Here is a 23,740-nt window from a genome sequence, read left to right on the forward strand (position 1 = left end):
CAGCCGCGGGCTGGTATCCTCACTGCTGTCCTCCAGAAGTCTCTGAAACCACAAAGTGGAACCCTCAGGACTTGCTGGCGGCCCCTCCAGTGATATGCATGTATGGGAGGGTGTCTCCCTCCATCTCTGTAGTGAACACTTCCACTGCCTCACCAACACCACTCGTCATCCTCTATTCCTGCCAACGCAGACCTGACCCACAAGCTTCCTACTGCCCGTACCTGGGACTCTGATGGGAGACTTTTTCTGGCAACAGGAGCTCGCTCAGCCCACACACCAGACAGGCTGGGAATGCTGGGAAGTTAGCACCCTTCCAGAGAAGGCTGAAGGGAGCAGCCTTCATGGATAAATACTCCAGCTTCCTTGCCCGGGGATGGGACAACTCCGAGGCACGGTCAATGCTGTCTCCCAGAAGTTCCCAGCAGACTGACCAACAGCGGCCCACAGCCGTAACTGCTTTTTTGTTTTTTTAACATATTTATTGGAGTATAATTACTCTACAAATGGTGTGTTAGTTTCTGCATTATAACAAGGTGAATCAGCCATACATATACATATATCCCCATATCTCCTCCCTCTTGTGTCTCCCTTCCACCCTCCTTATCCCATCCCTCTAGGTGGTCACAAAGCACCGAGCTGATCTCCCTGTGCTATGTGGCTGCTTCCCACTAGCTATCGATTTTATATTTGGTAGTGACTGCTTTTTAACGTCCCCTCTGTTGGGTTCCTTCCCTTTCTTACCTCCCCCCTCCTCTATCAGTGCTTCCAGTATCCCCTCCTAAATAAACGTCTTGAATTCAATTCTTTGTTTCAGGTTCTGTTTCTGGAAGAACCAACAGAAAAAACCCCAACCAAACCCAGCCAACAATTGAGATCTCACCTAGTTCTGTTGTGCACACATTTCTGGAGTGCAAGCTATGTAACAGGATATATCAGGTACTGTCCTTTTCCCTAGTAGGGAAGTCACACAGATAAAGTACTAGGCAAAAATACAAAGCAATATAATGGGGGAGTTTACTCTATTGTGGGAGGTGGTTATCGGGGAAGGCTTTACAGTGGAGGTGACATCTGAGGTTTTAAAGGATGAATAGGAGTTCTCCAGGTAGACAAGAGGAAGATGGACAGCCTACTTAAAAATCCAGAAGTGTAAAAAGGCACAAGGTGTCCAAGGAACCATTAATAGTTGAGTATCTCTCATGTTGCTGGAGAATAAAGCACAATTTGGAGATGGTAAAGGAATTTTAAGAAGAATGAGGAGAGAATTGGAATAGCAAGAGATGTGGTTAAATAGGCAGGCAGAATCTTGTCTGAACAGCTGAAGGTGTTTTGATATTATCTTGGAAAGATTGGAAGATTTTAAGAAATTATCTTTTTTCTGATTGCATAAGTATCAAATGCTCATTGTAGAAAAGTTGTCAGATAAAGAGAAGTATAAAGAAGAAAATAAAATTACCTCAAATCCAGGGTTAATTAAATCACGTTGATGTGTTGTTGTCTCTCAGAGGAGTTTTATGCAGAAGAGTGAGGTGATCAGATGAGTTTTAGAAAAGGCTCTGGCAGCTGGTGAATATCATGTGGCTGGAAAGATACCGGACACAGGGTAACCAGCGAGGAGGCTGCTACAGTGGAAGGCGATGGGTGGGGACCCTCTGTGGGGATGCTGCAGCAGTGGGAATGGGGCTTCGTAGCAGATTTAAAGGTGGGATTCTCAGGACCAGTTGGATGGGACATGGAGTAGAAGAGAGGAGGGGAACATGACTCCCAGAGAGATTCTGAGTGTCTCCATCCATAAGCTGGTGGAGGAGACACAGGCTGGGAGCCAGGAGACCTGGGTTCTCATTTCAACTCTGTCACTTCCAACCTGTGAGACTTCACAGCCACAGTTTCCTGACCCCCAGATTGGAAAGATGATTCCATTCCTGCTTTCCTCACAGGCTTATCAAAATGGTCTGCGGGTCAGAGGAGATGAACGTCCTTGATGGGTGTGGTTCCAGGCTTTCCTCCTGAAACCTCCTCCTTTCTCTGACCATCAGCCTCCAGAAGGCCAAGGCTGACCCACCACCCCACTATTTTTCCCTTTCTCTTCTCTCTGAATCCTTCACAGAGGACATCTCTCATGCTGGTCACCCTGATGAAAATGCTCTAAACACCCTCATGCACCACCATTAATTCATTCACCTTATATAACTGATGCCCTAGTATGTTCCAGATATTAGGAATATGGTAGTGTATAGGACAGCCAAGATCCCTGCCCCCATGGAGCTCAAAAGCCACCAAGAGGAGACATATAATAGATAAACAAATTTTAAAATTTGGATAGTGATGTAATGAAAGGAATAAAATAGGATGATAGGGTGATGTGATAGAGAGTGGGCATACACTTTAAATTTGAGTGGTCAGGAAGGGACCACTGAACTGAGACCTGAACAACTCAGGCAGAGGAAACAGCAAGTGTAAAGGTCCTGAGGTGGGTTTGAGCTTGGAATGTTTAAACAAAAGAAAGGTCAGTGTGCCTGGGCTTATTCAAACTCCTGCCTATCCTGCTTAAGAGTTGTCACCTCTGTGAGGCCTTCTTGGATCACCACCCCACCCCTTACTCGCTAATTCAGCTGCGCCCAATTTCCACACCCTTGTGGTCACAACTAATTCTGACCACGCTGATTTGTGATCAACTCTTTGCACACTGGACTGAGAGCTCCTTAAAGCCAGGGACTATCTCCATAGCTCCACCAGCCAGCACGCTTCAGGCATATAGCAGGTGATCAGCATCTACTGATGAATGAATAAATTAACCAACAGGTAAACGAATGAATGAATATCAGGTCCAAATGGCTCACTCCTTTACTTGTTTAAACTCGCCTTCTCAAGTTCCCTGGTCACACTACAACTGCACCCTCCCCCCACACAGCACTCCCTATCCTCTCATAGTACAGATCACCTTCTGATATACTATATGATAATGTGTTTACTTGTTATGTTTCTTGTTTTCCCCTGACTCCCTATGACAGATTGTAAACACCATCATGTCAGGGATTTTTTTTTTTAAGAGATTTTTGACTGAGTTGTCCACTAGTGTGTCTCAAGAGCCTAGAACAGTGCCTGGCACATAAAAGGCATATGTAGGAACACGTGAGCAAAGGGGTGCATGAATGGGTGAATAGATGAATGAATAGCGACTCTAAGCCTCATACAACAGGGGTCACAACCTCAAATCCCTTGCTAGCCTGCCCATAACAAACAGACGAAGGAGTAAGTGCCCAGTTGTGACCTTTCAATTCGAGCCAGCTAAACAAAACCCACCCAATGGCCTGCAGGCCCTCAGTGTGCCTTCCTAGGCACTGAACAGAACATTCCCATTTTGTTGGTGGAGAAACTCTGGCCAGGTGGTTTAAGTGGCCTGCGGCGGATGACAGAGCTGGTACTGAACCGTCGTTGATCTCCCCAGTCTTTTCCCCGTCCCCGCGACTTAGATACTATTTCTGAGAGTCTCGCTCTCTTCCCGTAGTCAGAGGTCAGAGCCTGGTGCCCCCAGGAGCTGAGTCTGGTGTCCCAGTGCGTGCTGCAACGGGAATGGGCGCCCGGGTCCCGTGAGTCGCCGGGAGCGGGACTCCCGCCGTCCCCCGAGCCGCGCCGCGCTCCCGCCCCTGCCCATCCCCGGCCGCGCTGTCAGTCTCCATTAGCGCTAACAGGCTCCAGACAGAGCGGGCCCGGCGCTGGGTTAATGCAATCGGCGCGTTACCTGGGGCGCAGGCTACATTACCAGCCCGGCCCCCGCCCGGCGCGGTCAGAACCAGCCAGCCTGCGCCCCGCCGGCCGCCCCGCGCTTTCAGCGCTCCTCAGGCCGCGCCCGAGCGCCACGCGGCGGAGCCCAGCCCCAGCCCGCGCCCCACAGCCTGGCGAGGCGAGGCGAGGCGAAGCGAGGCGGGTCCGGAGCAGGCAAGGCAGAGCGCACGGCAGCCGGGATCCCGTCGCCGCCGAACGCGTGAGTGCGCCCTGCGCGCGGAACCGAGCTAGGTGTGCCGGGGAGGCCCAGGTTGGGATGCGCAGAGGTAGGGTGCCAGCGAGTTTGAAGTGCAGAGGTAATAAGTGTCCGGGGAGACTCCTGGGGCTCTCGGACGTGGCTCAGACCCGAGCCGAGGGTAGGGGGCAGCCAGCTGCACCCGGCCGGGTCACCGCCCTGGGAAATCTCTGCCTGGACGTGTCCAAACTCCGCCGTTTGGGGACAAGAGAGAGCGGGTGAATGAGGGAAGAGCTGCGGGGTGCCTAGCAGGATCCCTAGGGCGGCAGGGGTGGTCTCCACCTCGAAGTGCCGTCCCAGTCGGGCGCCCCACTACCTCTGCTTCCAAATTTTTCCAACAGACGCGCGCCCTTTTCTAGGAACCTTGCGTCCGCTCAGCGCGCGCCGACCACAGTATCCCGGCGCTCCCGGGAGGCCTCGGGAGGCGCAGGCAGGGTGGAAGGGCCCAGTGACCGCATCTTTTCCTTTTATTCCAGCAGAGTCTCGGCGTGCTCCCAGTATCGCCGACTCCCCTCTCGCCAGCCGCACCCATGCTTCTGGCGCGGATGAACCCACAGGTGCAGCCTGAGAACAGCGGGGCGGGCCCGGGGTCGGAGCAGCCCCAGCGGAAGCGCAAAGCTGCAGAACTCTTGGTGGTGAAAGAGCGCAACGGCGTCCAGTGCCTCCTGGCATCCCGCGACGGCGACGAGCAGCCCCGGGAGACCTGGGGCAAGAAAATCGACTTTCTGCTGTCGGTGGTGGGCTTCGCCGTAGACCTGGCCAACGTGTGGCGCTTCCCCTATCTCTGCTACAAGAACGGCGGAGGTGAGCCCCCTGTCGGGCTGGGGGTTTGTACTTGGGAGGCTACCTGAAGTCCACAGCGGTGGCCGGGAGAGGAGCTGGGATACACACGGGAGGAGAAGAGGAGGCGGAAGGGCAAGTCTGGGACGCAGGAAGGGACTGGATAGGGCTCACGGAAAAAGGAGTCCCCTGTGGAACAGGGAAATCGAGGCATGACTTTGGACGGTGATAGGCGCATGCGTGGAAGGACCAGGTTGGGTGAGGAACTCTGACTTTTTGATGGTCCGCAGGAAGGGAGGTGGAGAGCTCTTGACTGGGCGCCAAAAGTGCCCACGGTGACCCCAACTCCAGCGCTCCAGGTTTGATAAAGGACTTGGGTACCCTGAAGGCACTTGGGAGGCCCTGCTCCCTTGGGGACAGAAACCCTGGAACAGAGACGCATAAAGAGAAGCTAGTGGCAGAGAGAACTCCACTCTCGGGTTGGTGGTCCTTTGGCTGGAGGGACCAGAGCACACAGCCTAGGCGGGATTGCATCAGTGGGTACCAAGAACTGGCCTGGTCCTTGAGACAGGAGGCCTGGGTGATTGGGATGAAGCGTCTACCTGCTGGGGTCCTGGCCACGTTGCAGGGTGGAGTGGGAGGAAGGTCTGGAGGAGACCCCAGTCCAGCAACCAGGCTCTCTCCCCCTCCCCCTGCTGGGTGATTACTGTCTGCCCTGGGATGAGAGCCTTGAAATCAACTATAGCCTACTCAGGGGGCAGAGTCCTGGGGGAAGCAGCCCAGGGGGCAGGATCCTGGGGCCTAAAGCCCTAACTCCTTCCTGAGAGCTTCTGCCCAAACCACCCCAGACCTGCCCCCTTTGCTGGGATGAGCTCAGGAGTACCCTGTAGAGAGCCTGGGAAAATGACCCAGAGAAAGAAGTCAGCAAAGGGGTGGCCACCAGCAACCGAAACACTTTTCTATCCACTGGGCCATCTGCCTGGCAGGGGCTCTGGCTCAGGACTCCAGGGGGTCAGAGGGAGGTAGGGTGAGGGTTTGGAGCTGGAGGGAAAGCTCATGACCTTGTTCCATAGGGTCTGGGCCCCTGCTGATTGCTTCAGTGTGTACTCTGGACACTTGCTTTGGGTGAGGAATGGAAAACAGATGATCCAGAGGTGAAACTTTTCCTCGTTTGACTGCTGCATCTTCTCAAGAGTTTCTGGTCAGGTTTAAGCATTCTGGCCCTTTGGACTCAGGAGGGAGGAAATGCAGATTCTCTGTATTTTTAGCAGACAGGGAGACGAGGAATGAAAGACAGACTAAGAAAACCTAGGACACTCTGTCTAGCATGTCCTCCATGACTGTCCGAGGCTGCGTGTCCCTAGACAGCAGAAGCTTCTGTCATCAATCAGCAATACTGATTGGGTTCCTCTTGGCATGAGCTACAGTGCTAGGCTCTGCAGGGGTCACCTAGATGTATTAACCACCACTTCTGCCTGCCAGGAGCTCTAGTCATCTAAGGGCTTCATTGTCATGCACTACCCATCATTTCCATTGTTATAAGTATCTGTTGAAACTAAAAGCACCCCAGATGGCCAATTGAACACATCAGCTAGATGGATATTCTGGGGCTTTCACTGACACTGTCCGCTCACTTGGCCACCGCCACCAACTGAGAGCGCCTGCTGTATGCAAGGTAGTCTGTACCAGGCGCCCAGGGCACCAAACACAGCACATTTGTCACACGTTCCAATTTTTAGGTGAAGTTGGCCAGAAGCTCCCTCTCCTAGGCTTGCTAGCCCTGCACATCACCCATCCTGAGTCGTTGAGTCATTTGTCTCTTTGTGAGTCTGTCTTCCAAACAGACGGGGGTACATTGAGAGCAGAGACTGTGGCTTTTTCATGCCTGTCTTTCTAATGCCCAAGATAAGGGCTAGATCCTGGCAATGTGGTAGAAGGTGCCCGACAAACTTCTGTTGAATGAAAAAAATGAACGAAATGGTTCAAGCCCTCAGAGACCTAATGCCTACCCAGGAACAGCAGAACCCCCAACTCCACCGGCAGGAGCTAACAAAGTGAGGCAGCCTGTGCTGGTGGGAGGCGGGGTTGTCACCTAGAGATCAGAAGCCCTGGCTGTGGAATCCTGGGTTCCAGCTTCTAGCTGTGTGACATTGGGCACCTCTCCAAGCCTCTGTTTCCTCATCTGTCAAATGGAAACAATGGTGTTCAACTCAGAGGGTTGTTGTGAGGACTCGACGTGATAATGCTGTGGAGGGCCTGGCATGAAGTACGGCCTTAGTAAAGATAGCTGCCACCTCTTCTTCACATCCTTGCGATGATGCGTGAGATGGACGGGAGAGGTGTCATGTGCTCTAAAGGACCGAGGAGAGGCTGCTTAGGAAAGACTCAGAGGAAGTGAGCTGTGTGGTTGGAACTCAGCTCCTTGGGACGGATGGAGCGCGGACAAGCCTGGGGAAGGGAGCAGGTGTACTAGTTGTTCAAGAATGCAGGAGGGATCGTCTCTGAGATTAGGAGTGCAGACTGGCTGAAGGGCAGGCCGGGAGAGATAAGGGTGGAGAGGCAAGTTGGGGCCAGGCTATGGAGACCGTGGCTGGCAGGCTACGGGGTGGGGAGGTTATACGAGTGAATTTCCATTTCTGGCTAGGATGTCTACGGCTGGCACAATGGAGCAGTGCAGTCCCACATCTCAGAGTCTGAGGTGTTCTTACTCTGCACCCCTCCAGGGGATGCTCGGCTGGCTTCTTCTGGGCTTTGTCTCTGCTGAGACCTCCTGGCTGCTCCTTGTGGATCAGTTCTCATCCAGCAATTATAAAGTCAGGCCTAGAGATGGGCAAGCAGGTTGGCAGGTGGATATCCTGTCATTCTAGAAGCAGCCCAAAGACCCAAGTTCAAATCCCATCTCTGTCACTCTCTCTGAGCTCAAGTTCCCCGCTACAGCTGGAGGTGAGCTTGGATGACCCCCAAGATCCGTCCCTCTCCAACGCCTGGCTCAGCACTGCACCCAAGCCAGGACTCACGCACCCTGTTATTTAACAGGCTGTGTTCTCTTCTGGTGCCAGTGTTAACACGGTAACCTCCAAGTCCAGCTGTTCATGCTGGCCCAGACTGGAGGATGTTTTGAAATGATAAAAGTGCCAATAGTTTAGGCCCCTGGCTAATATATTTTTTTTTGGCTAATATTTTTTGAATATTATTTTTTTTGAATATATTTTTTGAATATATTTGAGTTACTGAGAAAGATCAACCTGTCCGAACATCTTCCCATAAGCCAGCTGCTGGGATGCACGGGGGCAAGTGGCTTCCTTCCAGCCAGGAAAGCCACTCTTGGAAATTCCAAGGCTTTGTTCAGAACCTTCTCAAACAGGGAGGCGGTGTCAGTGGGGCTCTTTCCAAGGTGCTCCGCTCCTGTGGTCTTGGGCCAGGCCTGTGTTGGTCCCCAGGGAGGAGTGGACGGATCCATCGAGTCCCCGTGTCTGTCTCCTTGCCATGGAAGAGGCCACTCTGAATTATCCTTTGTAAATGAACGCTTCTGTTTGAGATGTGTCCGGCTGACAGCTCTGAGCTGTCAGAGAGATGTCCTTTAAGTTCAGACAGACCTGAGTTTGAATCTGAGCCTGACACTTCCCAGAAGTGTGGCCTCGGACAAGGCACTCGTCCTTTTTGGACCTCAGTTTCCATGTGCAGAAAAGGAAGGTGACTGCCTCTCCCCACAGGGTGATATGACATTAGATAGAATATAAGCAAAGTACTTACAACAGTGTCTGACACGTAGTAGGGGCTCAATAAATGAAGTTGTTGCTGTTATTTTTATTGTTCAATGATTTTTAACTGCTAGACCCGGGCTAGATACAGGAGTAGGGCAGGGTCCTGATTTTGGAGCAGATTTGATTCTAAGAGGAAGTTAGAAGGGATATAAGGCTGGAAAGTGGTCACACTTGGGCCTGGGGTTTCTAACAGCCTAACCTTATCCCACTGTTTTTTCCCTACCTGGAAAATGGGGATTAACATTCCTATATGGGGTCCCATGAGATATGTAGTTCTGGGTCCCAAATGGGTTCCCTTCCTTCCTCAAGTGAGCTCAGGGTCTCAGGTACCCACAGACCTTTGGGAATCCTCTTGGCCAAAATATCTGGGGTTCTTGAGGTCAAGTAAGAGGCAGTGACGGGTACAAAAGGCAGGAGTTTGCAAACTCATCGCCCTCGCGTTGGGCCTGGCTGCAGGGGGCCATCTACACCCTGAGCTTGCCAAGCCTGAGGCTGATTGTTCAGCTCAGATGTACATGAGCCAGCCAGCTGGTATGGCCCTTCGGCTAACAAGTTTGCAGGAAGGAGGCATTCATCAGGGGCTGGAGCTGAGACTGTGATCTGGCATTACCGGCATGATTTGGCCCATTGCTCTGAGCTGGCCAAAAAGATCTAGAGGGACTGTTTTCAACAAGGTGGGATTTCATAGGGGTAAATGTTACATCCTGCCCTGTGATCCCAAACCCAACTGCCTAAGTAAGGATTAGGCCACAGCACAAGTGGAGAAAGGCCCCGGGGCTTTCATTAGCTGCAATCCTCTGTGTGAGTCACTGCCGGGATCCATTTATTTAACCAAAAAACCCCACTTACTAAATGCCTGTCATATGCCAGGAATATAGAGGTGAGCAAAAGGCAATCCCTGCCTTTAGGGAGTTCGTAGTCTATTACAGATATTCTACAAGTTAACGTCATTTTCAATTCTGTTATTGGAGGTACTATATCCCAAATCCAGGAGGTGAGGTTCCACTCTGTTCTTTGTGAGTTATATTTCCTTCTCTAATATAGTTCTGACCATTCCAAACACCCTGTAATTTGTTCCTCTTAAAGAGACCAGGAAGGAAGAGGTGGGAAACCAGAATCTTCGAGGAGCTTCATTAGTAAGAATCAAGTCAGATCCTGCAAAGTTGACACGGAGGGAGAATTGTCACAGGAGGGGTAGCCTCAACTCCAATTTCCCTGAATTTCACCCCCACTGATCTCCTTAGAGGGGCGGGGTTTAATCTACCAGAGGAGCAAGCATGTTTCCTCATTGGAACTGTCCTTCTCTCAGAACTAGAGATGTGTGATGGCAGGACATGCTTCCCATTTACAGAGCACCTCAGTGCCAGGGACCTCACCTCCGTTATCTCTAATGATCACAGCAAACCAGTGATGCAGGTATTATCCCCCCTTACAAAGGGGGAACCAAAGCTCAGAGAAGTCACATTGGCTCAAGGTCACAAAGCCATAAATAGCATGGTTGGGGGCCAGGATTGCCTCAGATCGAGGCAAGGGGGTAACAGGAAAACTCCGTTTTTGTACACATTCTGCCGTCTTTTGACACCAAATATGTGGGGTTTTTCTTAACACCAACCCATCCTCCAACTTTGGGGTGGGTGTCCTACCGTTCAATTCTGACACCACCTGGAGTTAGTGCAGACCCCACAGGTTAGGGCTCAGTCTCACAAGAATTCTCTCACTTCACAGGCCAGTCACAAGGGTCAAGATGTCACCTGTGCTTCTGACCAACCGGCTATAATCAGGGGTTCCCATGATCCCCTCTGCAGGTTTGATAATTTGCTATAACAGCTCACAGAACTCAGAGAAACATTTGCCAGTTTGTTATAAAGGCTATTATGAAGGGTACATGTAAACAGCCAGGTGAAGAAGTACACAGGGGGTGAGGTATGGAAGGGTCCTGGGTGCAGGAGCGTCTGAGCCCGTGGAGTTGGGGTGCACCACCCTCCCAGTATGTGCACGTGCTCGCCAGTGCATCAGTCCGGAAGCTTTCCAAACCCCCTACGTTCGGGATATTTATGAAGCCTCCTCACAAGGGCATGATCGATATTAACTCAATCTCTAGCCCCTCTTCCTTCCCTGGAGGGTGGGCGTGGGGCTGAAAGTCCTAAGCCTCTAATCATGGCTTGATCTTTCTGGGGACCAGCCCCCATCTAGAAGCCCACCAAGAGTGGCTTCATTAGAAGAAAAGACACTCCCATCACCCAGAAAATTCCCAGGGATTTAGGAGCTCTACGTAAGATGCTCCTGTCACCCCCATCACGCAGGAAGTTACAAGGGTTTTAGGAGTTCTGTGTCAGGAGTCCAGAGCAGAGACAGGGGGTCTGCCCTGGGCCCTGTGCCCTGATCTGCCCTCCTCTCTGCCTCCCCCACGCCAGGGCTGAGAGGGCCTGCCCACCCAGAGCACTGATTCTAACCCCCATCAAACTCCAGGTACCTGGACTCCGGAATTCCCTGCCCAAACACTCCAACATCCACCCACCCCAGTCTACAAGGTCCTCTTACCTGGACCCTGCTTCCCCAGCCTGGACTGTGTTACAGGCCTGCACAGCCCCAGGCCCAAGGGGAAGCCAGAGGCTGTGGACAGAGCTTAGACATGTGGGCACAAGAGTCCACACGTACATGCAAAAGGCCTCACACACTGCTGGTTGGAGCTGAGGTGGGGATGAAGCAGGGTGCGGGCTCCCCCCAGGCCTCCACACTCCAGCGCAAAGCTCCAAGAACTGGGGATTCCAGTTTTGAACTTTATAATAGAACCATGCTGAGTTGTCAAGGTAGGATGATAGAGCAGGTTTGGCTTAACAGCTGTGGCCTGAGTTGTCACCTTTAAATATGTGGATATCGCAGGGTAAGTCTCCACCGGTGCTCTTGTCCCCATTTCTACAAGTCGGGTGGGCCTGCTGCATGCAGCCCTGTCTCTACTGAAATCTCACCTTCTTTTGCACCCTGATGTCTGTACCCTTGGGGTACCTGGGAAGCGGGGACAAATCTGGCTACCGTAGGCATTGACCAACTTTTTCTTGGAATTCTGGTGAAAGCCACGGGCAGTGACCACCCATAGCTGAGCTACAGGCACCAGGCGAACGGTCCTGTGCGTTTTCACTTCTTAATACATTGGGATGTGGCCAGTTTGAGGAATCCTACCCTCCACCAACTGGGAAGCTGGGCCAGTGAGGTCTCAAGGGACCCTCCTGTCCCTCCTGCAGCCCCTCCCTGATCAGTCTCTCCATCCCCACACCAGGCCTGGCCCGCACCTCCTCTTGCTGAGCCACCTCCCACAGGCATCCCGTCCCCTCCCCTGGGGTCCTCCTCACCCACCAGGGGTCTGCTCCAGCACTTCCCATCTGAACTGAGTGACCACTGGCTTCCCTTTTCTGAGGACTTGACATTTGCACAGAGGAGTCCAGAGCCCCTCTCTGACCAGTAGGGTTCCTCTCTAATGGCGGGGCGGCATCTGTGTGTGCCAGACAGATGCTTTTCTTACTGAATTCATCCAAAGGCCACGGGTCGGAGTCCCTTTCGCAGTTGACAGTCTTTTCTTCCTGTGTTCGTGTGAGTGTGTTGACGTGCAGAATCCGTGTGTACCTTTGCATGAAGATGTACAGGTGTGCATCTGTGTACGTGTGTGGATGTTGGAGACCCCTAGGAGCTGAGACCCTCGGGAGGTCTGCCCCTGTCAGCCCAGCCAGAGCATTCCAGAGCCAGGATTCTGGGTCTGTAGCTCCTCAGGTTCTCAGCTCTCTGGCCCTGCATGAGGCTGGATGAAGCTGACACTGCCACGCATGGAGATGAGGCAGGGCCGTGGGAATGTGGCACTTATGGGCCTCGCAGAGCAGTACCTTCTAGGAAGTTTGCAACCAGCCTTGGTGTCCCAGGAGCTGCTGCAGGGCTGTTTCTAGGAGAAGCATCCTTAGCTGACCTCAGGCACCCCTGAAACCTCTTTCTGACTCTTCAGCTCTGTCCTGGCTTCCTCCAGATCTTTCTGCAAGGGGGCTTAGGCCATCTCCCTGGTCGATGTCCTCTTTTAGAATAAGACACTGGCCACTGGGCAGCTTTCTGGTTTTCATTCATACTCAGCCATTCCAACATTCTTGAACGTTCCCCATCTGTTACCACCTGAAGCTTTGGCTGCCCCGCATCAAACGCACTTGGAAGAGTCTTGGGCTTGTGCAGACCCACAATCTTTCCTCCTCTCCTTCCACTGGAACTCCCAGCCAGCACAAGAGGGTTATTTACCTACAACTGGGCAATTTACCTACCTGTTGGCAGTGCCACCCAGAGGGTTAGAGTTGGGAAAACTGGCCAATGTGAGATCCCTGGTGAATTGGCTGACATTGCTTTTTCCTCTGGTTGTAGAAAAGAACATCTAGTTGACAGAGGCAAACCACGGTGCTGAGATCTGAGCCATGACTCCTGGCTTCTTCCTTCCCTGTTGTCCCTTAGACCACTGACTTCAGTCTTCAGGCCTGTTAAATACTCTAATACAGCTATTTCCCTTACTCTCTGGCTCCAGGCCCCCAAGGGCAGTGACAGGTGGCCACAAGGCAGATCCAGATGTGGAGCCAAGCAAGCATATTTACTAGTTTGGACAAGCATCTTGACCTTTCTAAGCCTCCGTTTCCTCATCTTTTACATGGGATTGGTGGTAATTCTCAGGGATGGTTTTAAAGGAATAATTATGCAAAAACTTAGTGTGTGGCTTGGCATATAACGGAGCTCAATAAATGGTACTTGTTACTTTCAGCAGCTCCACCGTCACCACCACCACCCCGACCTCCATCAGCATCACCGGCACTGCTATCAGCAGCGTGAACAGACGTGGGTTCTAGTGCCAGACTAGCCCTCTCTGTGTGGGGAAAGAGAAGGGTGGAGATTGAGAGTAGAAATGAGGAGGGGAAGAGAGAGGTTGGCATGTGGCCGTTTCAAAGAAGTCCAGCCTGGAGCAGGGGCTGGAGGCTTGGAGCAGCCCATGACCAGCAGACCAGCTGGCTCAGCTGGCCCCAGAGTCCCAGTTTCAGATCACCCTCCACCAAGCCTCTATGCAGACTCATGTCCTCCATCGAGGCTGGGATATTCTGGAATCAACAGAATATTTTGGGAATGGCTCTGGAGCTCTGGAGCCAGGCAGACCTGGGCCCAAATCTCAGATCTATCACTGACCAGTTGGGTGAATTTAGACAAGTCACCAAGCCTCAGTTTCCTCCTCTGAAAAATGGGTGTAGCAGTTGCCACCTGAGATGGTTTCTGGGTAGGATAAATGGGATCACAGATGTCCAGTGCCCAGTGCCCTGCTTGATACACAGGAGGTACTCGTGTTCCAGTGGTTTCTTCCCTACTGCCCACCCTGCTAGTCCGTCTCCTGCTTCAGAAGGACTGGGTCTCAGAGCACTGCGGCCAAAACTTCATGCTTTGTCCCTAAGAGCCCTGGGCTTCCTGAGGAGAAGCCCTGGGAGGAAAGTGGAGACTGACAGTCTGAGTAGCTGGGGGAGTTTGACCCTGGGTGCATGCGACTTTGCCACAGTTCTCTGCTAGCCTGGTGCCCCGGTTTCCACATCTGTAAAATGGCGGTAGTAATACTTTTAGGGTTGAGGTGAAGATGGAATGAGATATTGCATGGAACACAGTGCCGGGAACACAGTAGGGAATATTATATTCCTAATATTATCATCGTTACGCATTTCCCGGTTTCTGCACTTTCCTAGTGCGGGCGGGTCAGAGAGTGTTTGGTTTCCAAGGTTACAACATCTCAGCCAAAGGCCAATGGCGGGAGGAGTGTGGATCTGGCCTGGCCACCTCCGGTTGCACCAGGCCAAGGAGCAGCCTAGGCTGACGTGGCAAGTACCCCTGTGAGTCACCTCACGGCGTCAGAGCCCGTTAAGCTCACCCCAGGCTACCAGGCGTACTGAGAACTGTCTCTGGAACTCAGACGTGTCTAATTCTACCAGGAATTTTCCCAGGGACTTGCTGCTGCCCATTGCCAAGGGCTCCCTGTAGCTTCGGCAGTGTTCTGGGTGGGCATCTTCCCTGGTCAGAGACTTGAGCCTCTGACCTCTTTGATCCGGTGTTTGTTTACCTTCAGCCAGCAGTAACAGAGTGAGCTTGATGGTTGGAAGACATGAATGCGAATCCTGCTTCTGTCACTTAGCAACAGTGCAAACAAAACCAATTGGACTCCCTTCTCTGCCTTCAGTTTCCCCTGGGGGGAAATAATGACCCTCTCTGATTATTTCTGTGAGCTGATGTGAGACTAAGGACAATCCAGTGAGGTCATGTTTGGGAAAACCCGAGGTGACCTTAAGCTGATATAGACATGAGCAAAATGAAAACTCAGTCATATGTAACTTTGGGCACTGTCTCTCCCTCTCTGGCCTCAATTGCCTTACCTATAAAAGGAAGGGTTTGGGGTGATTGGCATTCCCCAGAGTTGTGATTCATGAAAGAAAGGGTTCTATGTTGAAATTAATTTGGTAAAGACTGCACCTGATCTTCCTCATAGCCCGTCACAGCTTGTGCTTGTGTATCAAAGGCTAGGAGAATCCTGCAAGAAACAAGCCTATTTAGCTTTTTTTTAAATTTACTTTTGGCTGCTTTGGTTCTTTTGTTGCTGTGCATGGCTTTCTCTAGTTGTGGCAAGTGGGGGCTACTCTTCGTTGCAGTGCGCAGGCTTCTCATTGCGGTGGCTTCTCTTGTGGAGCACGGGCTCCAGGTGCACGGACTTCAGTAGTTGTGGCTTTCAGGCTCTAGAGCACAGGCTCAGTAGCTGTGGCTCATGGGCTTAGTTGCTCCGCGGCGTGTGGGATCTTCCCAGACCAGGGCTCGAACCCATGTCCCCTGCATTGGTAGGCAGATTCTTAACCACTGCGCCACCAGGGAAGCCCAAGCCTGTTTAGCTTTGATGAACACAGATTTTACTAATTTGAGCACAGAACCTCATTATTATGACTATGATTATGACTACTGCTATAACTATTATTATGTTATGGCTATTTGTATTAATTGCTCTGATTTACCTACCACGAGACATCCCTTGAGAAGTGGCCGGGTGCCATGAATGAGGACCCTCACAGCTCTGGCTGACATGGGTCCACACACTCTGAGGGGCAGGCCCAGGGCTGAGCAGGGATCTAGGGGCTCACACTCTGCTTCTGTGTCTTCCAGGTGCCTTTCTGATCCCGTACACCCTGTTCCTCATCATCGCTGGCATGCCCCTGTTCTACATGGAGCTGGCTCTGGGCCAGTACAACCGGGAAGGGGCAGCCACTGTGTGGAAGATCTGCCCGTTTTTCAAAGGTAAAGAAGGAATCTGGGGGAGTCAAAGGTTGTTCTAAAAGACTTCCGTGTGCCCCTGGAGAATCTGCTCCAAAGGTGGGATCTGCGGTAGACCAGCTCTCTCGAGATTTACAGTTATTGGCAAGGTCAAGCACGTCCACCGTTCAAAGTTACATGGAACGCATTGGGGGTGTCAGGGACAGCTTTAGCCTAGAAAGTCTGGAAATCTGGGTTCCAGTCCAGGCTGTACAGCTGAGTAACCAGAGGGAATCTGTTTTCCTGATTGGGAAAAACTCATAGAAGTGTCAGAAGTACCCAGAACACATACCACTACTCTCCCCTCTTGCTCCCATGGCAGACATGATAAGTGGATCACGTGCCTTTCCACCATGGGCAAGGGGCTTCCTTCCGCTGGGAGAGAATGTTATCATGCCTCAGTGTTATCCTGCCCAAGGGGTGGGGGGAGCTGGGATACTTATGCTCCAACACCTGACCCGGCTGCTCCCTGGGGCATTAAATGTCCTGGCACTTTCGCCTTGCCTGATGATAAGTGGACAGAAGGGGCTCCAGGGGCAAGAGAGAGCCCTCAGGCAAAGGAATGGGGGGTGGGGCCCTAGGGGATTTAGGGCTCCGACAATCTGCTACAGAAAAAAAGAGAGGTGTGGGGGGTTGGGTAGTGCAATGGTCGGAGCAAGCTCCCCAGGAGAGGTGGTTCTGAGGAAGCCCCTGCCTGACCCCCTCTGCCCCCCACCCAGGAGTTGGCTACGCTGTGATCCTCATTGCACTCTACGTTGGCTTCTACTACAATGTCATCATTGCCTGGTCACTCTACTACCTCTTCTCCTCCTTCACCCTTAACCTGCCCTGGACTGACTGCGGCCATGCCTGGAACAGCCCCAACTGCACCGACCCCAAGCTCCTCAACAGCTCCGTGCTGGGCAACCATACCACGTACTCCAAGTACAAGTTCACGCCGGCAGCAGAGTTTTATGAGTAAGTCATCAACCCCTTGTCCTGTTCACACGGGCGCATCGAGACCTGTGCTGGGCAGGACCTGAGCCAAATGCTAAGGAAAACCACAGGAGGGGAGGGGGCCACGCCAGTCACTGTAATGTGTACTCAGCAGCCACCACAGGCATGATCCTGGCTAGAAGCCAAGGATACAGCCGTGGACTAAGCTTGAGGAGCTTGTGTTCTGGCACAGAATGGGGGTGGGGAGACAACACACTAGCAAAAAGGTAAGGAAGCAAGAACGCTGTACAGCGTGAACATGCCCTTCAGGAAATCAAACACATTTTAGGGAGTATAAGTGCTCTTAAGGAACTAAAACCAGTGCTACACAGTGATTGTGTAGGGAAAAGGAACTTTAGTGCAGGTGGTCAGGGAGGGCTTCTAGGAGGAGGTGTCGTAAGAACTGATGAAGTCAGCCAGGGGAACACCTAAGGGCTCAGCTGGTAGATGATGGAGCTGCAGTGAACCCAAGTCAATCTGATCCTGAAGCTGTCACCTGGTCCACCGTGTGCTGCTGTCTCTCTGGGGCTTCCATGGTGAAAGTAGCCAGAGTTTGTGAGTGAGATTTAGGAAGCGGGAGGCAGGCCAGCTGTGTACAGCTCAGAGAAATTATTTGGACTATGTGTATGAGAGGCACTGACTGGTGTAGAAGACAGAACATCTTTTAAAAAAAGAAAGATTTTATGTTGAAATCATTTTAGAGGTAGAAAAAAGTTGCAAATGTAGTACACAGAGCCCCTGTAGACCCTTCACCCAGTTTCCCCTAATGTTGACACCTTATACAACCATAGTGCAATGATTGAAATCAGAAAATTAACATGGATTAACTAACCTGCTAAAGACTATTTTTGAATTTGTTAGTTTTCCCACTAATGTCATATCCTGGTCCAGGATCCAACCTAGAGTCCCATGTGGCATTTAATTGTCACATCTCCTTAGTCTCCTTCAATCTGTGAGAGTTCTTTAGTCTTTCCTTGAGTGTCATGCCCTTGATGCTTTTGAAGAGCACTGGTCAGTTTTTCTATAAAATAGCCCTCAGTGTGGGTTGGTCATTGTTTTCTCCTGATTAGACTGACTTTGACATTTTTGGCAAGAATAACTTGGAAATGACATTGTGTCCTTCTCGGTGCATCATATCAGGGGGTACAGGATGCCAGTCTCTTATTACTAGGCATGTTGACCTTGATCACTCAGCTAAAGTGCTATCTACCAGCTTCCTCCTGTGCAGAGGTAGCATTATTCTCTGTGATTAGTAAGTGTCTTCTGGGAAGTTACTTTGAGGTTATGCAAGTATCTCATTTGTCATCAGACTTTTGCCCACAGTTCTTACCATCCTTCAATGAGTCTTGCAAACAAGGATTATTATTTATAGTGTTGATCTAAAGTGATTTCTAGTCCCATCATTCCATCTAGATTAATTGAAGAGAAAAGTCCCTTTTCCCCTATTTACTCATTCGTTTGTTTACTCATTTATTCATTTCTATCAGTATGGGCTCATTGGTATTTATTTTATTCTGTGGTTTTAACCCATAGCCATCATTATTTATTTTGTTGCTCCCTAGAATCCTCTCAACCTCTACTCCGTCCTTTTAAGTCCTTGAAGTTGGTAATAGTCAACTTGTTTTCAGTCACCTTATTTCAAATGTTTGCATGGTGGTCTCTTCAGAATGTAGCATCTATTGTCTTTATGCTTCAGGCGGGGGTGAGTCCCATTTTAGCAACCCCTACACAACTGTTAGCAGCTAAGCAGAAAGTCCCTGGTACAAACTGTGGGGCAGGACAAGTAAATCCCACTCAAACCTCACTCTCAAGGTACACATGGTCTGAGTAGTGGTTGGAAAACTTTCTAGTAAAAAATTAGATAGGAAATATTTTGGGCCTTTGTGGGCCACGTAGGTCTCTTGCATATTCTTTATTTGATTTTACCCTTTAAAAAGATAGAAACCATCCTTAGCTCACAGGCCATAACTCAATGGGCCACAGCTGGATTTGGGGACGGGGCGGGGAGGGGCGGGGCATGGCTTGCTGACTGCTGGTCTGGAGCAGTCCTGCTCAGGAGAACTCCCCATGATAGAAATGTCCTATGTCTGCACAGCCCAGTGCAGTAGCTACATGCCACACGTGGTTAGTGAGCAGTTGAAATGTGGCTAGCGTGACTAAGTTGAATTTTTTTTTTTTTTTTGCGGTACGCGGGCCTCTCACTGCTATGGCCTCTCCCGTTGCGGAGCACAGGCTCCGGACGTGCAGGCTCAGCGGCCATGGCTCACGGGCCCAGCCGCTCCACGGCATGTGGGATCTTTCCGGACCAGGGCACAAACCCGCGTCCCCTGCATCGGCAGGCGGACTCTCAACCACTGCGCCACCAGGGAAGCCCTGAATTTTTAACTTCATTAATTTTCATTCATTTATGTGTAAATAGCTCGTGGTTACCATATTGGGCAGTGCAGGTCTAGAGGATGGAAAACAACAAATTCACCAACACCAAAACCTTAGGGCCACTCTGCTTTGGTCCTATATATTCCCTCAGCTAAGGACCTTGGAACGAGTCCTGATCATCCAGAGAGTGGGGTTCCTGAGGACCATTTCCACTCCTGCCATCTCGGTGCAGCATGACCAAGGAGCCTTGGTGTGGTTACAGGTGGCCTCTGGAAAGTCTGCTGCCTCCTGGGGCTCAGAGGAGTCAGGGTTCTCAGGGCCCAGGAACTACCCTCAATGAGCCATGGCGGAGAATTTGCTAAGGGTCCTGGACCTGTGTGTCCACCTACCCCCATCTGTGTTTTCTGCAGACTTCAGCAGGCATGTGCACAATTATGTAGATTTGGGAATTTTGTGGGGAGAGGGTCCACAGTTGTCATGGAATTCAAAATCCCTCTACAGCCCCAGACGGATCTGAAGGACTGCTGTTACTTAAAGTAAGCATCTAAGCAACACCATCGTCCCTGTCTTTCTCCTCATCACATCAACAGCTAATCACTTACCGTGTGCCTCAAGCTTTCTGCTAACTTCTCTGTATGTGTTATTTCAGTGTAAGCCTCACACCAACCTGATGAGGTTTCTGTAACTCTTACCTTCACTGCATGTGTGACGCGGCCTCATCTTGCAGATGAATAAATCACTGTAAATCACTGGCCCATGGCCACATGGCTAGTCTTGTGCAGAGCCAAGATTTGGACCCAGACGGTTTGCAGCTACAGGACTCGAAGAGTGGGAGCCCCCTTACACTTTGCCCCCAGGAGCCTCACTCTCCTCACCCTGGCCCCTCCCTTGCCAAGCAGTGAAACTCCAGAGTCTGCAGGCTTAACTTCTGTGTTATATTGGATTCTAGCCATTATAAACGGCTATTATTATTCCAAAATACTGTCATAGTCACAACTAACATTTATCCAGCTTAGATTATATCCCAGCCATGCATTTGGAAGTGACATTTGAAGTGGGTTTGAATCCAGGAAGTCTGGCTCCAAAGTCCAGGCTCTTAGCCCAGCAATGCTAAACACTGGCTGCTCATTGGAACCACTTGGAGAGCTTTAAAACACACTGATGCCTGGATCCCACACCCAGAGATTCATTTCATTGGTCTGGGTGCAGCCGGTGGGGCGTGGAGATTTGTATTAACAGCTCCTCCAGTGATTCTAATATCCAGCCAAGGTTGAAAGCCCCTGTCTTAGCCACTGCATTCTCCCATCTCAGACAGAATAGGATCCTTAGTGGGCTCAGGCTAACATGCCTACAGGACCATGTCATGGAAAATCTAGGGCCTCCTTTATGCTTCTCCTTAGGGGTGTGGCCTCGGACAATCCCAGAACCCTTAGGGACCTTGCAGGCGGAGGTTTTAGGCCTTCCTAGTTTATAAGTGTGGTTTGGACTAGGAGATGGTAAAGGATAATGGAGCTGAGGGTGCTGCATGATACATGTAATTGGTTCCATGCTTTCTCCTTTATCATCTCATGATAAAGGAAGAAAACATGATCTTTCTTTTTGCTCTTGGCAACCCTCGTCCTTATAAATTAAAATGGGAAATGATAGCCTTGTCTCTAGTCTAGTTATTATTTGATTCCTTCTCTGACGTCTTCATAGCCAGCAGATCTGCCCCAGCCGAAGGGAGAAGTGAGTTGGGTTTTGAAACCCAGGTTGCTTTAATTACAGCCTTAAACTTCCTCCCAGCTTGGCTGTGAGCAGAATAAGGTGGAAGAAGATGACATTCTCTTATGTGGGGCTGAAGGGGCTTGGGGGATGTTGTGGGGAGCAGAATCCAAGACTTATTTCTACAGCTTTCTGCTCCACAGAGCTCCTATCCCCTCCCCGCCTCCCCCTTCTTTCCCCTCCTCCATCCTTTTAAGTACATCCCCACCCCAAGCTTCACAGCTGCCGTGAGCCAGGCACCAAGCATCTTCTCATATCCAAGTCCCATTTAGTCCTCGCAGTTCATGGAGGTGGGAATTACTCCTATTTTCCAGATAAGAATGTAGTGGTACAGGTTTTAGGGAAGTGGCAGAGCTGGGATCCGAACCCGGGCCGTCTGAGTTAAGGCCCTCATCCCATCCACAGGCCTCTCCCCTGTCTTCTCTTCCATCCCATCAGAGTCTCCAGTGGGGTGTATTCGGGACAGGAGTGCAGGAGTGTCTGTGGGTAGATCAGAGCCCTTCTCATGCATCTCTTTCTCACCCTGAAGCTGCTTTTGTGTGCTTCTCAGTATCTAAGTCATGAGCTGCCTCTGGGTTTGTTTTTGCTTTCTTTTGTTTTTCTTACATCTTTATTGGAGTATAATTGCTTTACAATGGTGTGCTAGTTTCTGCTTTATAACAAAGTAAATCAGTTATACATATACGTATGTTCCCATATCTCTTCCCTCTTGCGTCTCCCTCGCTCCCACCCTCCCTATCCCACCCCTCTAGGTGGTCACAAAGCACCGAGCTGATCTCCCTGCGCTATGCGGCTGCTTGCCACTAGCTATCTATTTTACGTTTGGTAGTGTATATATGTCCATGCCACTCTCTCACTTTGTTTTTAATGGCCCTTTTATCTAAATGCTTCTGCTTTAAAAGTTACCCCCTCTCAGTCTGGGGACCCAGCAGGTAGGACTCCCAGGGCCAACCAACCCTGAAGAGATTAGTTGTTTTTTTTTGCTTTCCTCAGAGCCTGCTGGCCGATTCTCTTGCCATCTTGTACTTATTTAAGCTGACAGATTGAACATAACATTCAAGGGAACAAAACTTCCATACTCCCCAGGCTCTAGGCCTGAGGCCAAATAGCCCAAGGCTGAAGGAAACCCCGAGGCTCTGTAACTTAATCTGTAAAAGGGCACCCTTGGTGAACACGCTCAGGGAATAGAAAACTTCTACCTGCTGCGTGTTCCTGGTGGGGAAGAGAACTCTCCCTCCACCCCAACACTAACCCTTTGCACTTAAATGTCAAGTGAGATCTGAGCCCGTTTGGCCTGTAGACATCGGAAAGTCTGGACCGTGTGCTCCACGATGATTCATTTTCATTAAACTGCTGGAAAACTACAACAAACAACAAAGTTACTTGTACTAATCCCCAAGACTTTGGCCTGTTACGGGAGAGGAGGCTGGATTCACTTTTCTTGGAAATCAGCTCTGGAGTCTGGCTTTTTCACTGATGAAATATCTAGACAACCACTGCAAGGCTGAAAGTGGACCTCACACACATGTGGGTCACCTGGGCCGGTTAGGAGGCGTTTCGGCCATCTGATTGGATTCTAGAGTCATTTTAGCACGTTTGAGGGCAAGCACAGTTGGTTCAGTGCCTTTTTTTTTTTTCATGATTTTAACAGTCAAATTGGCCAAATGGTTATTGATACCATTCAATACTTGGCCCGTATGGAAAGAAATGGGAAGAAGCAGGATTAAGAGTCAGATGGGCTCAGTACCTGATTCTGGTTCTCCATATTTTTAGATATGCCCGGCCTCTCTTCTCTTCCAATCTCCTCCCTTCCCTTCGCTCCCCTCCCCTCCCCTCTCCCCTCCCCAACCCCATGCTTCTCCTCCTCTTCCCCTCCCCCTTCTGCCCTCCCCCTCCTCCCCTCCCTTTTCCTCTCTCTCCCCCTACTCTTCCCCCTCCCCCTCTGCCCCTCCCCCTCCTCCCTTCCCTTTTCCTCTCTCCCCCCTACTCTCCCCTCCTCCCCCCTCTTCCCCTCCCCTTCCTCCCCTCCCCCTCCTCCCTTCCCTTGTCCTCTCTCTCTCCCTACTCTTCCCCCTCCCCTCCTCCCCTCCTCCCCTCCCCCTCTTCCCCTCCCCCCCTCCCCTCCCTTTTCCTCTCTCTCCCCCTACTCTTCCCCCTCCTCCCTCCTCCCCTCCCCCTCCTCCCTTCCCTTTTCCTCTCTCCCCCCTACTCTCCCCCTCCTCCCCCTCCTCCCCTCCCCTTCCTCCCCTCCCCCTCCTCCCTTCCCTTGTCCTCTCTCTCTCCCTACTCTTCCCCCTCACCCTCCTCCCCTCCTCCCCTCCCCTTCCTCCCCTCCCCCTCCTCCCTTCCCTTGTCCTCTCTCTCCCCCATTCTTCCCCCTCCTCCTCCTTCCCCTCCTTCTCCTTCTTCTTCCTCTCTCTCTCTTTCTCTCTCTCTCCCTCCCTCTCCCACTCTCTCCCTCCTTCTCATCATAGGAGAGGGACCTCAGCCAGGGCCTCATTTTTGAGCTGAGACTAGCAGGGACAGAAGTTCACCAGGCAGATACATTGGGCCAGGAAGTGTGTTCTAGGCATAAAGGAACAGACGGTTCCAAGGCCCAGAGTGACGAGAGCTTCATATAATTCGGGAATGACAAGTGGCTGGTGGTCGCCAGGAGCCAAAGGCATGGTGTGGCAAGGCATGGGGTGCGCTTGGTACAGGACGATTGAGAAAGGCCTCCGAT

General features: G+C 51.2%; 1 protein-coding gene across 2 annotated transcripts in view; it reads left to right on the plus strand.

Annotated features, from left to right (window-relative positions):
* The first annotated feature begins 3,937 nt into the window (after positions 1 to 3,937).
* SLC6A2 (solute carrier family 6 member 2) overlaps positions 3,938 to 23,740 on the plus strand; it is a 37,905-nt gene continuing 18,102 nt past the window's right edge. Inside the window, exons 1-4 of one of the 2 annotated variants that reach the window (XM_060000424.1) lie at positions 3,938 to 3,982; positions 4,495 to 4,822; positions 15,757 to 15,888; positions 16,623 to 16,860. In XM_060000424.1, the coding sequence (XP_059856407.1) occupies positions 4,549 to 4,822; positions 15,757 to 15,888; positions 16,623 to 16,860 (644 nt within the window). In that variant the 5' untranslated portion in view covers positions 3,938 to 3,982; positions 4,495 to 4,548. The remainder of the gene's footprint in view (positions 3,983 to 4,494; positions 4,823 to 15,756; positions 15,889 to 16,622; positions 16,861 to 23,740) is intronic. The other variant, XR_009517734.1, reaches the window with a different exon arrangement.

This window comes from Delphinus delphis, chromosome 20 (genome assembly GCF_949987515.2).
Source record: "Delphinus delphis chromosome 20, mDelDel1.2, whole genome shotgun sequence".
In the NCBI taxonomy this organism is placed as follows: domain Eukaryota; kingdom Metazoa; phylum Chordata; class Mammalia; order Artiodactyla; family Delphinidae; genus Delphinus; species Delphinus delphis.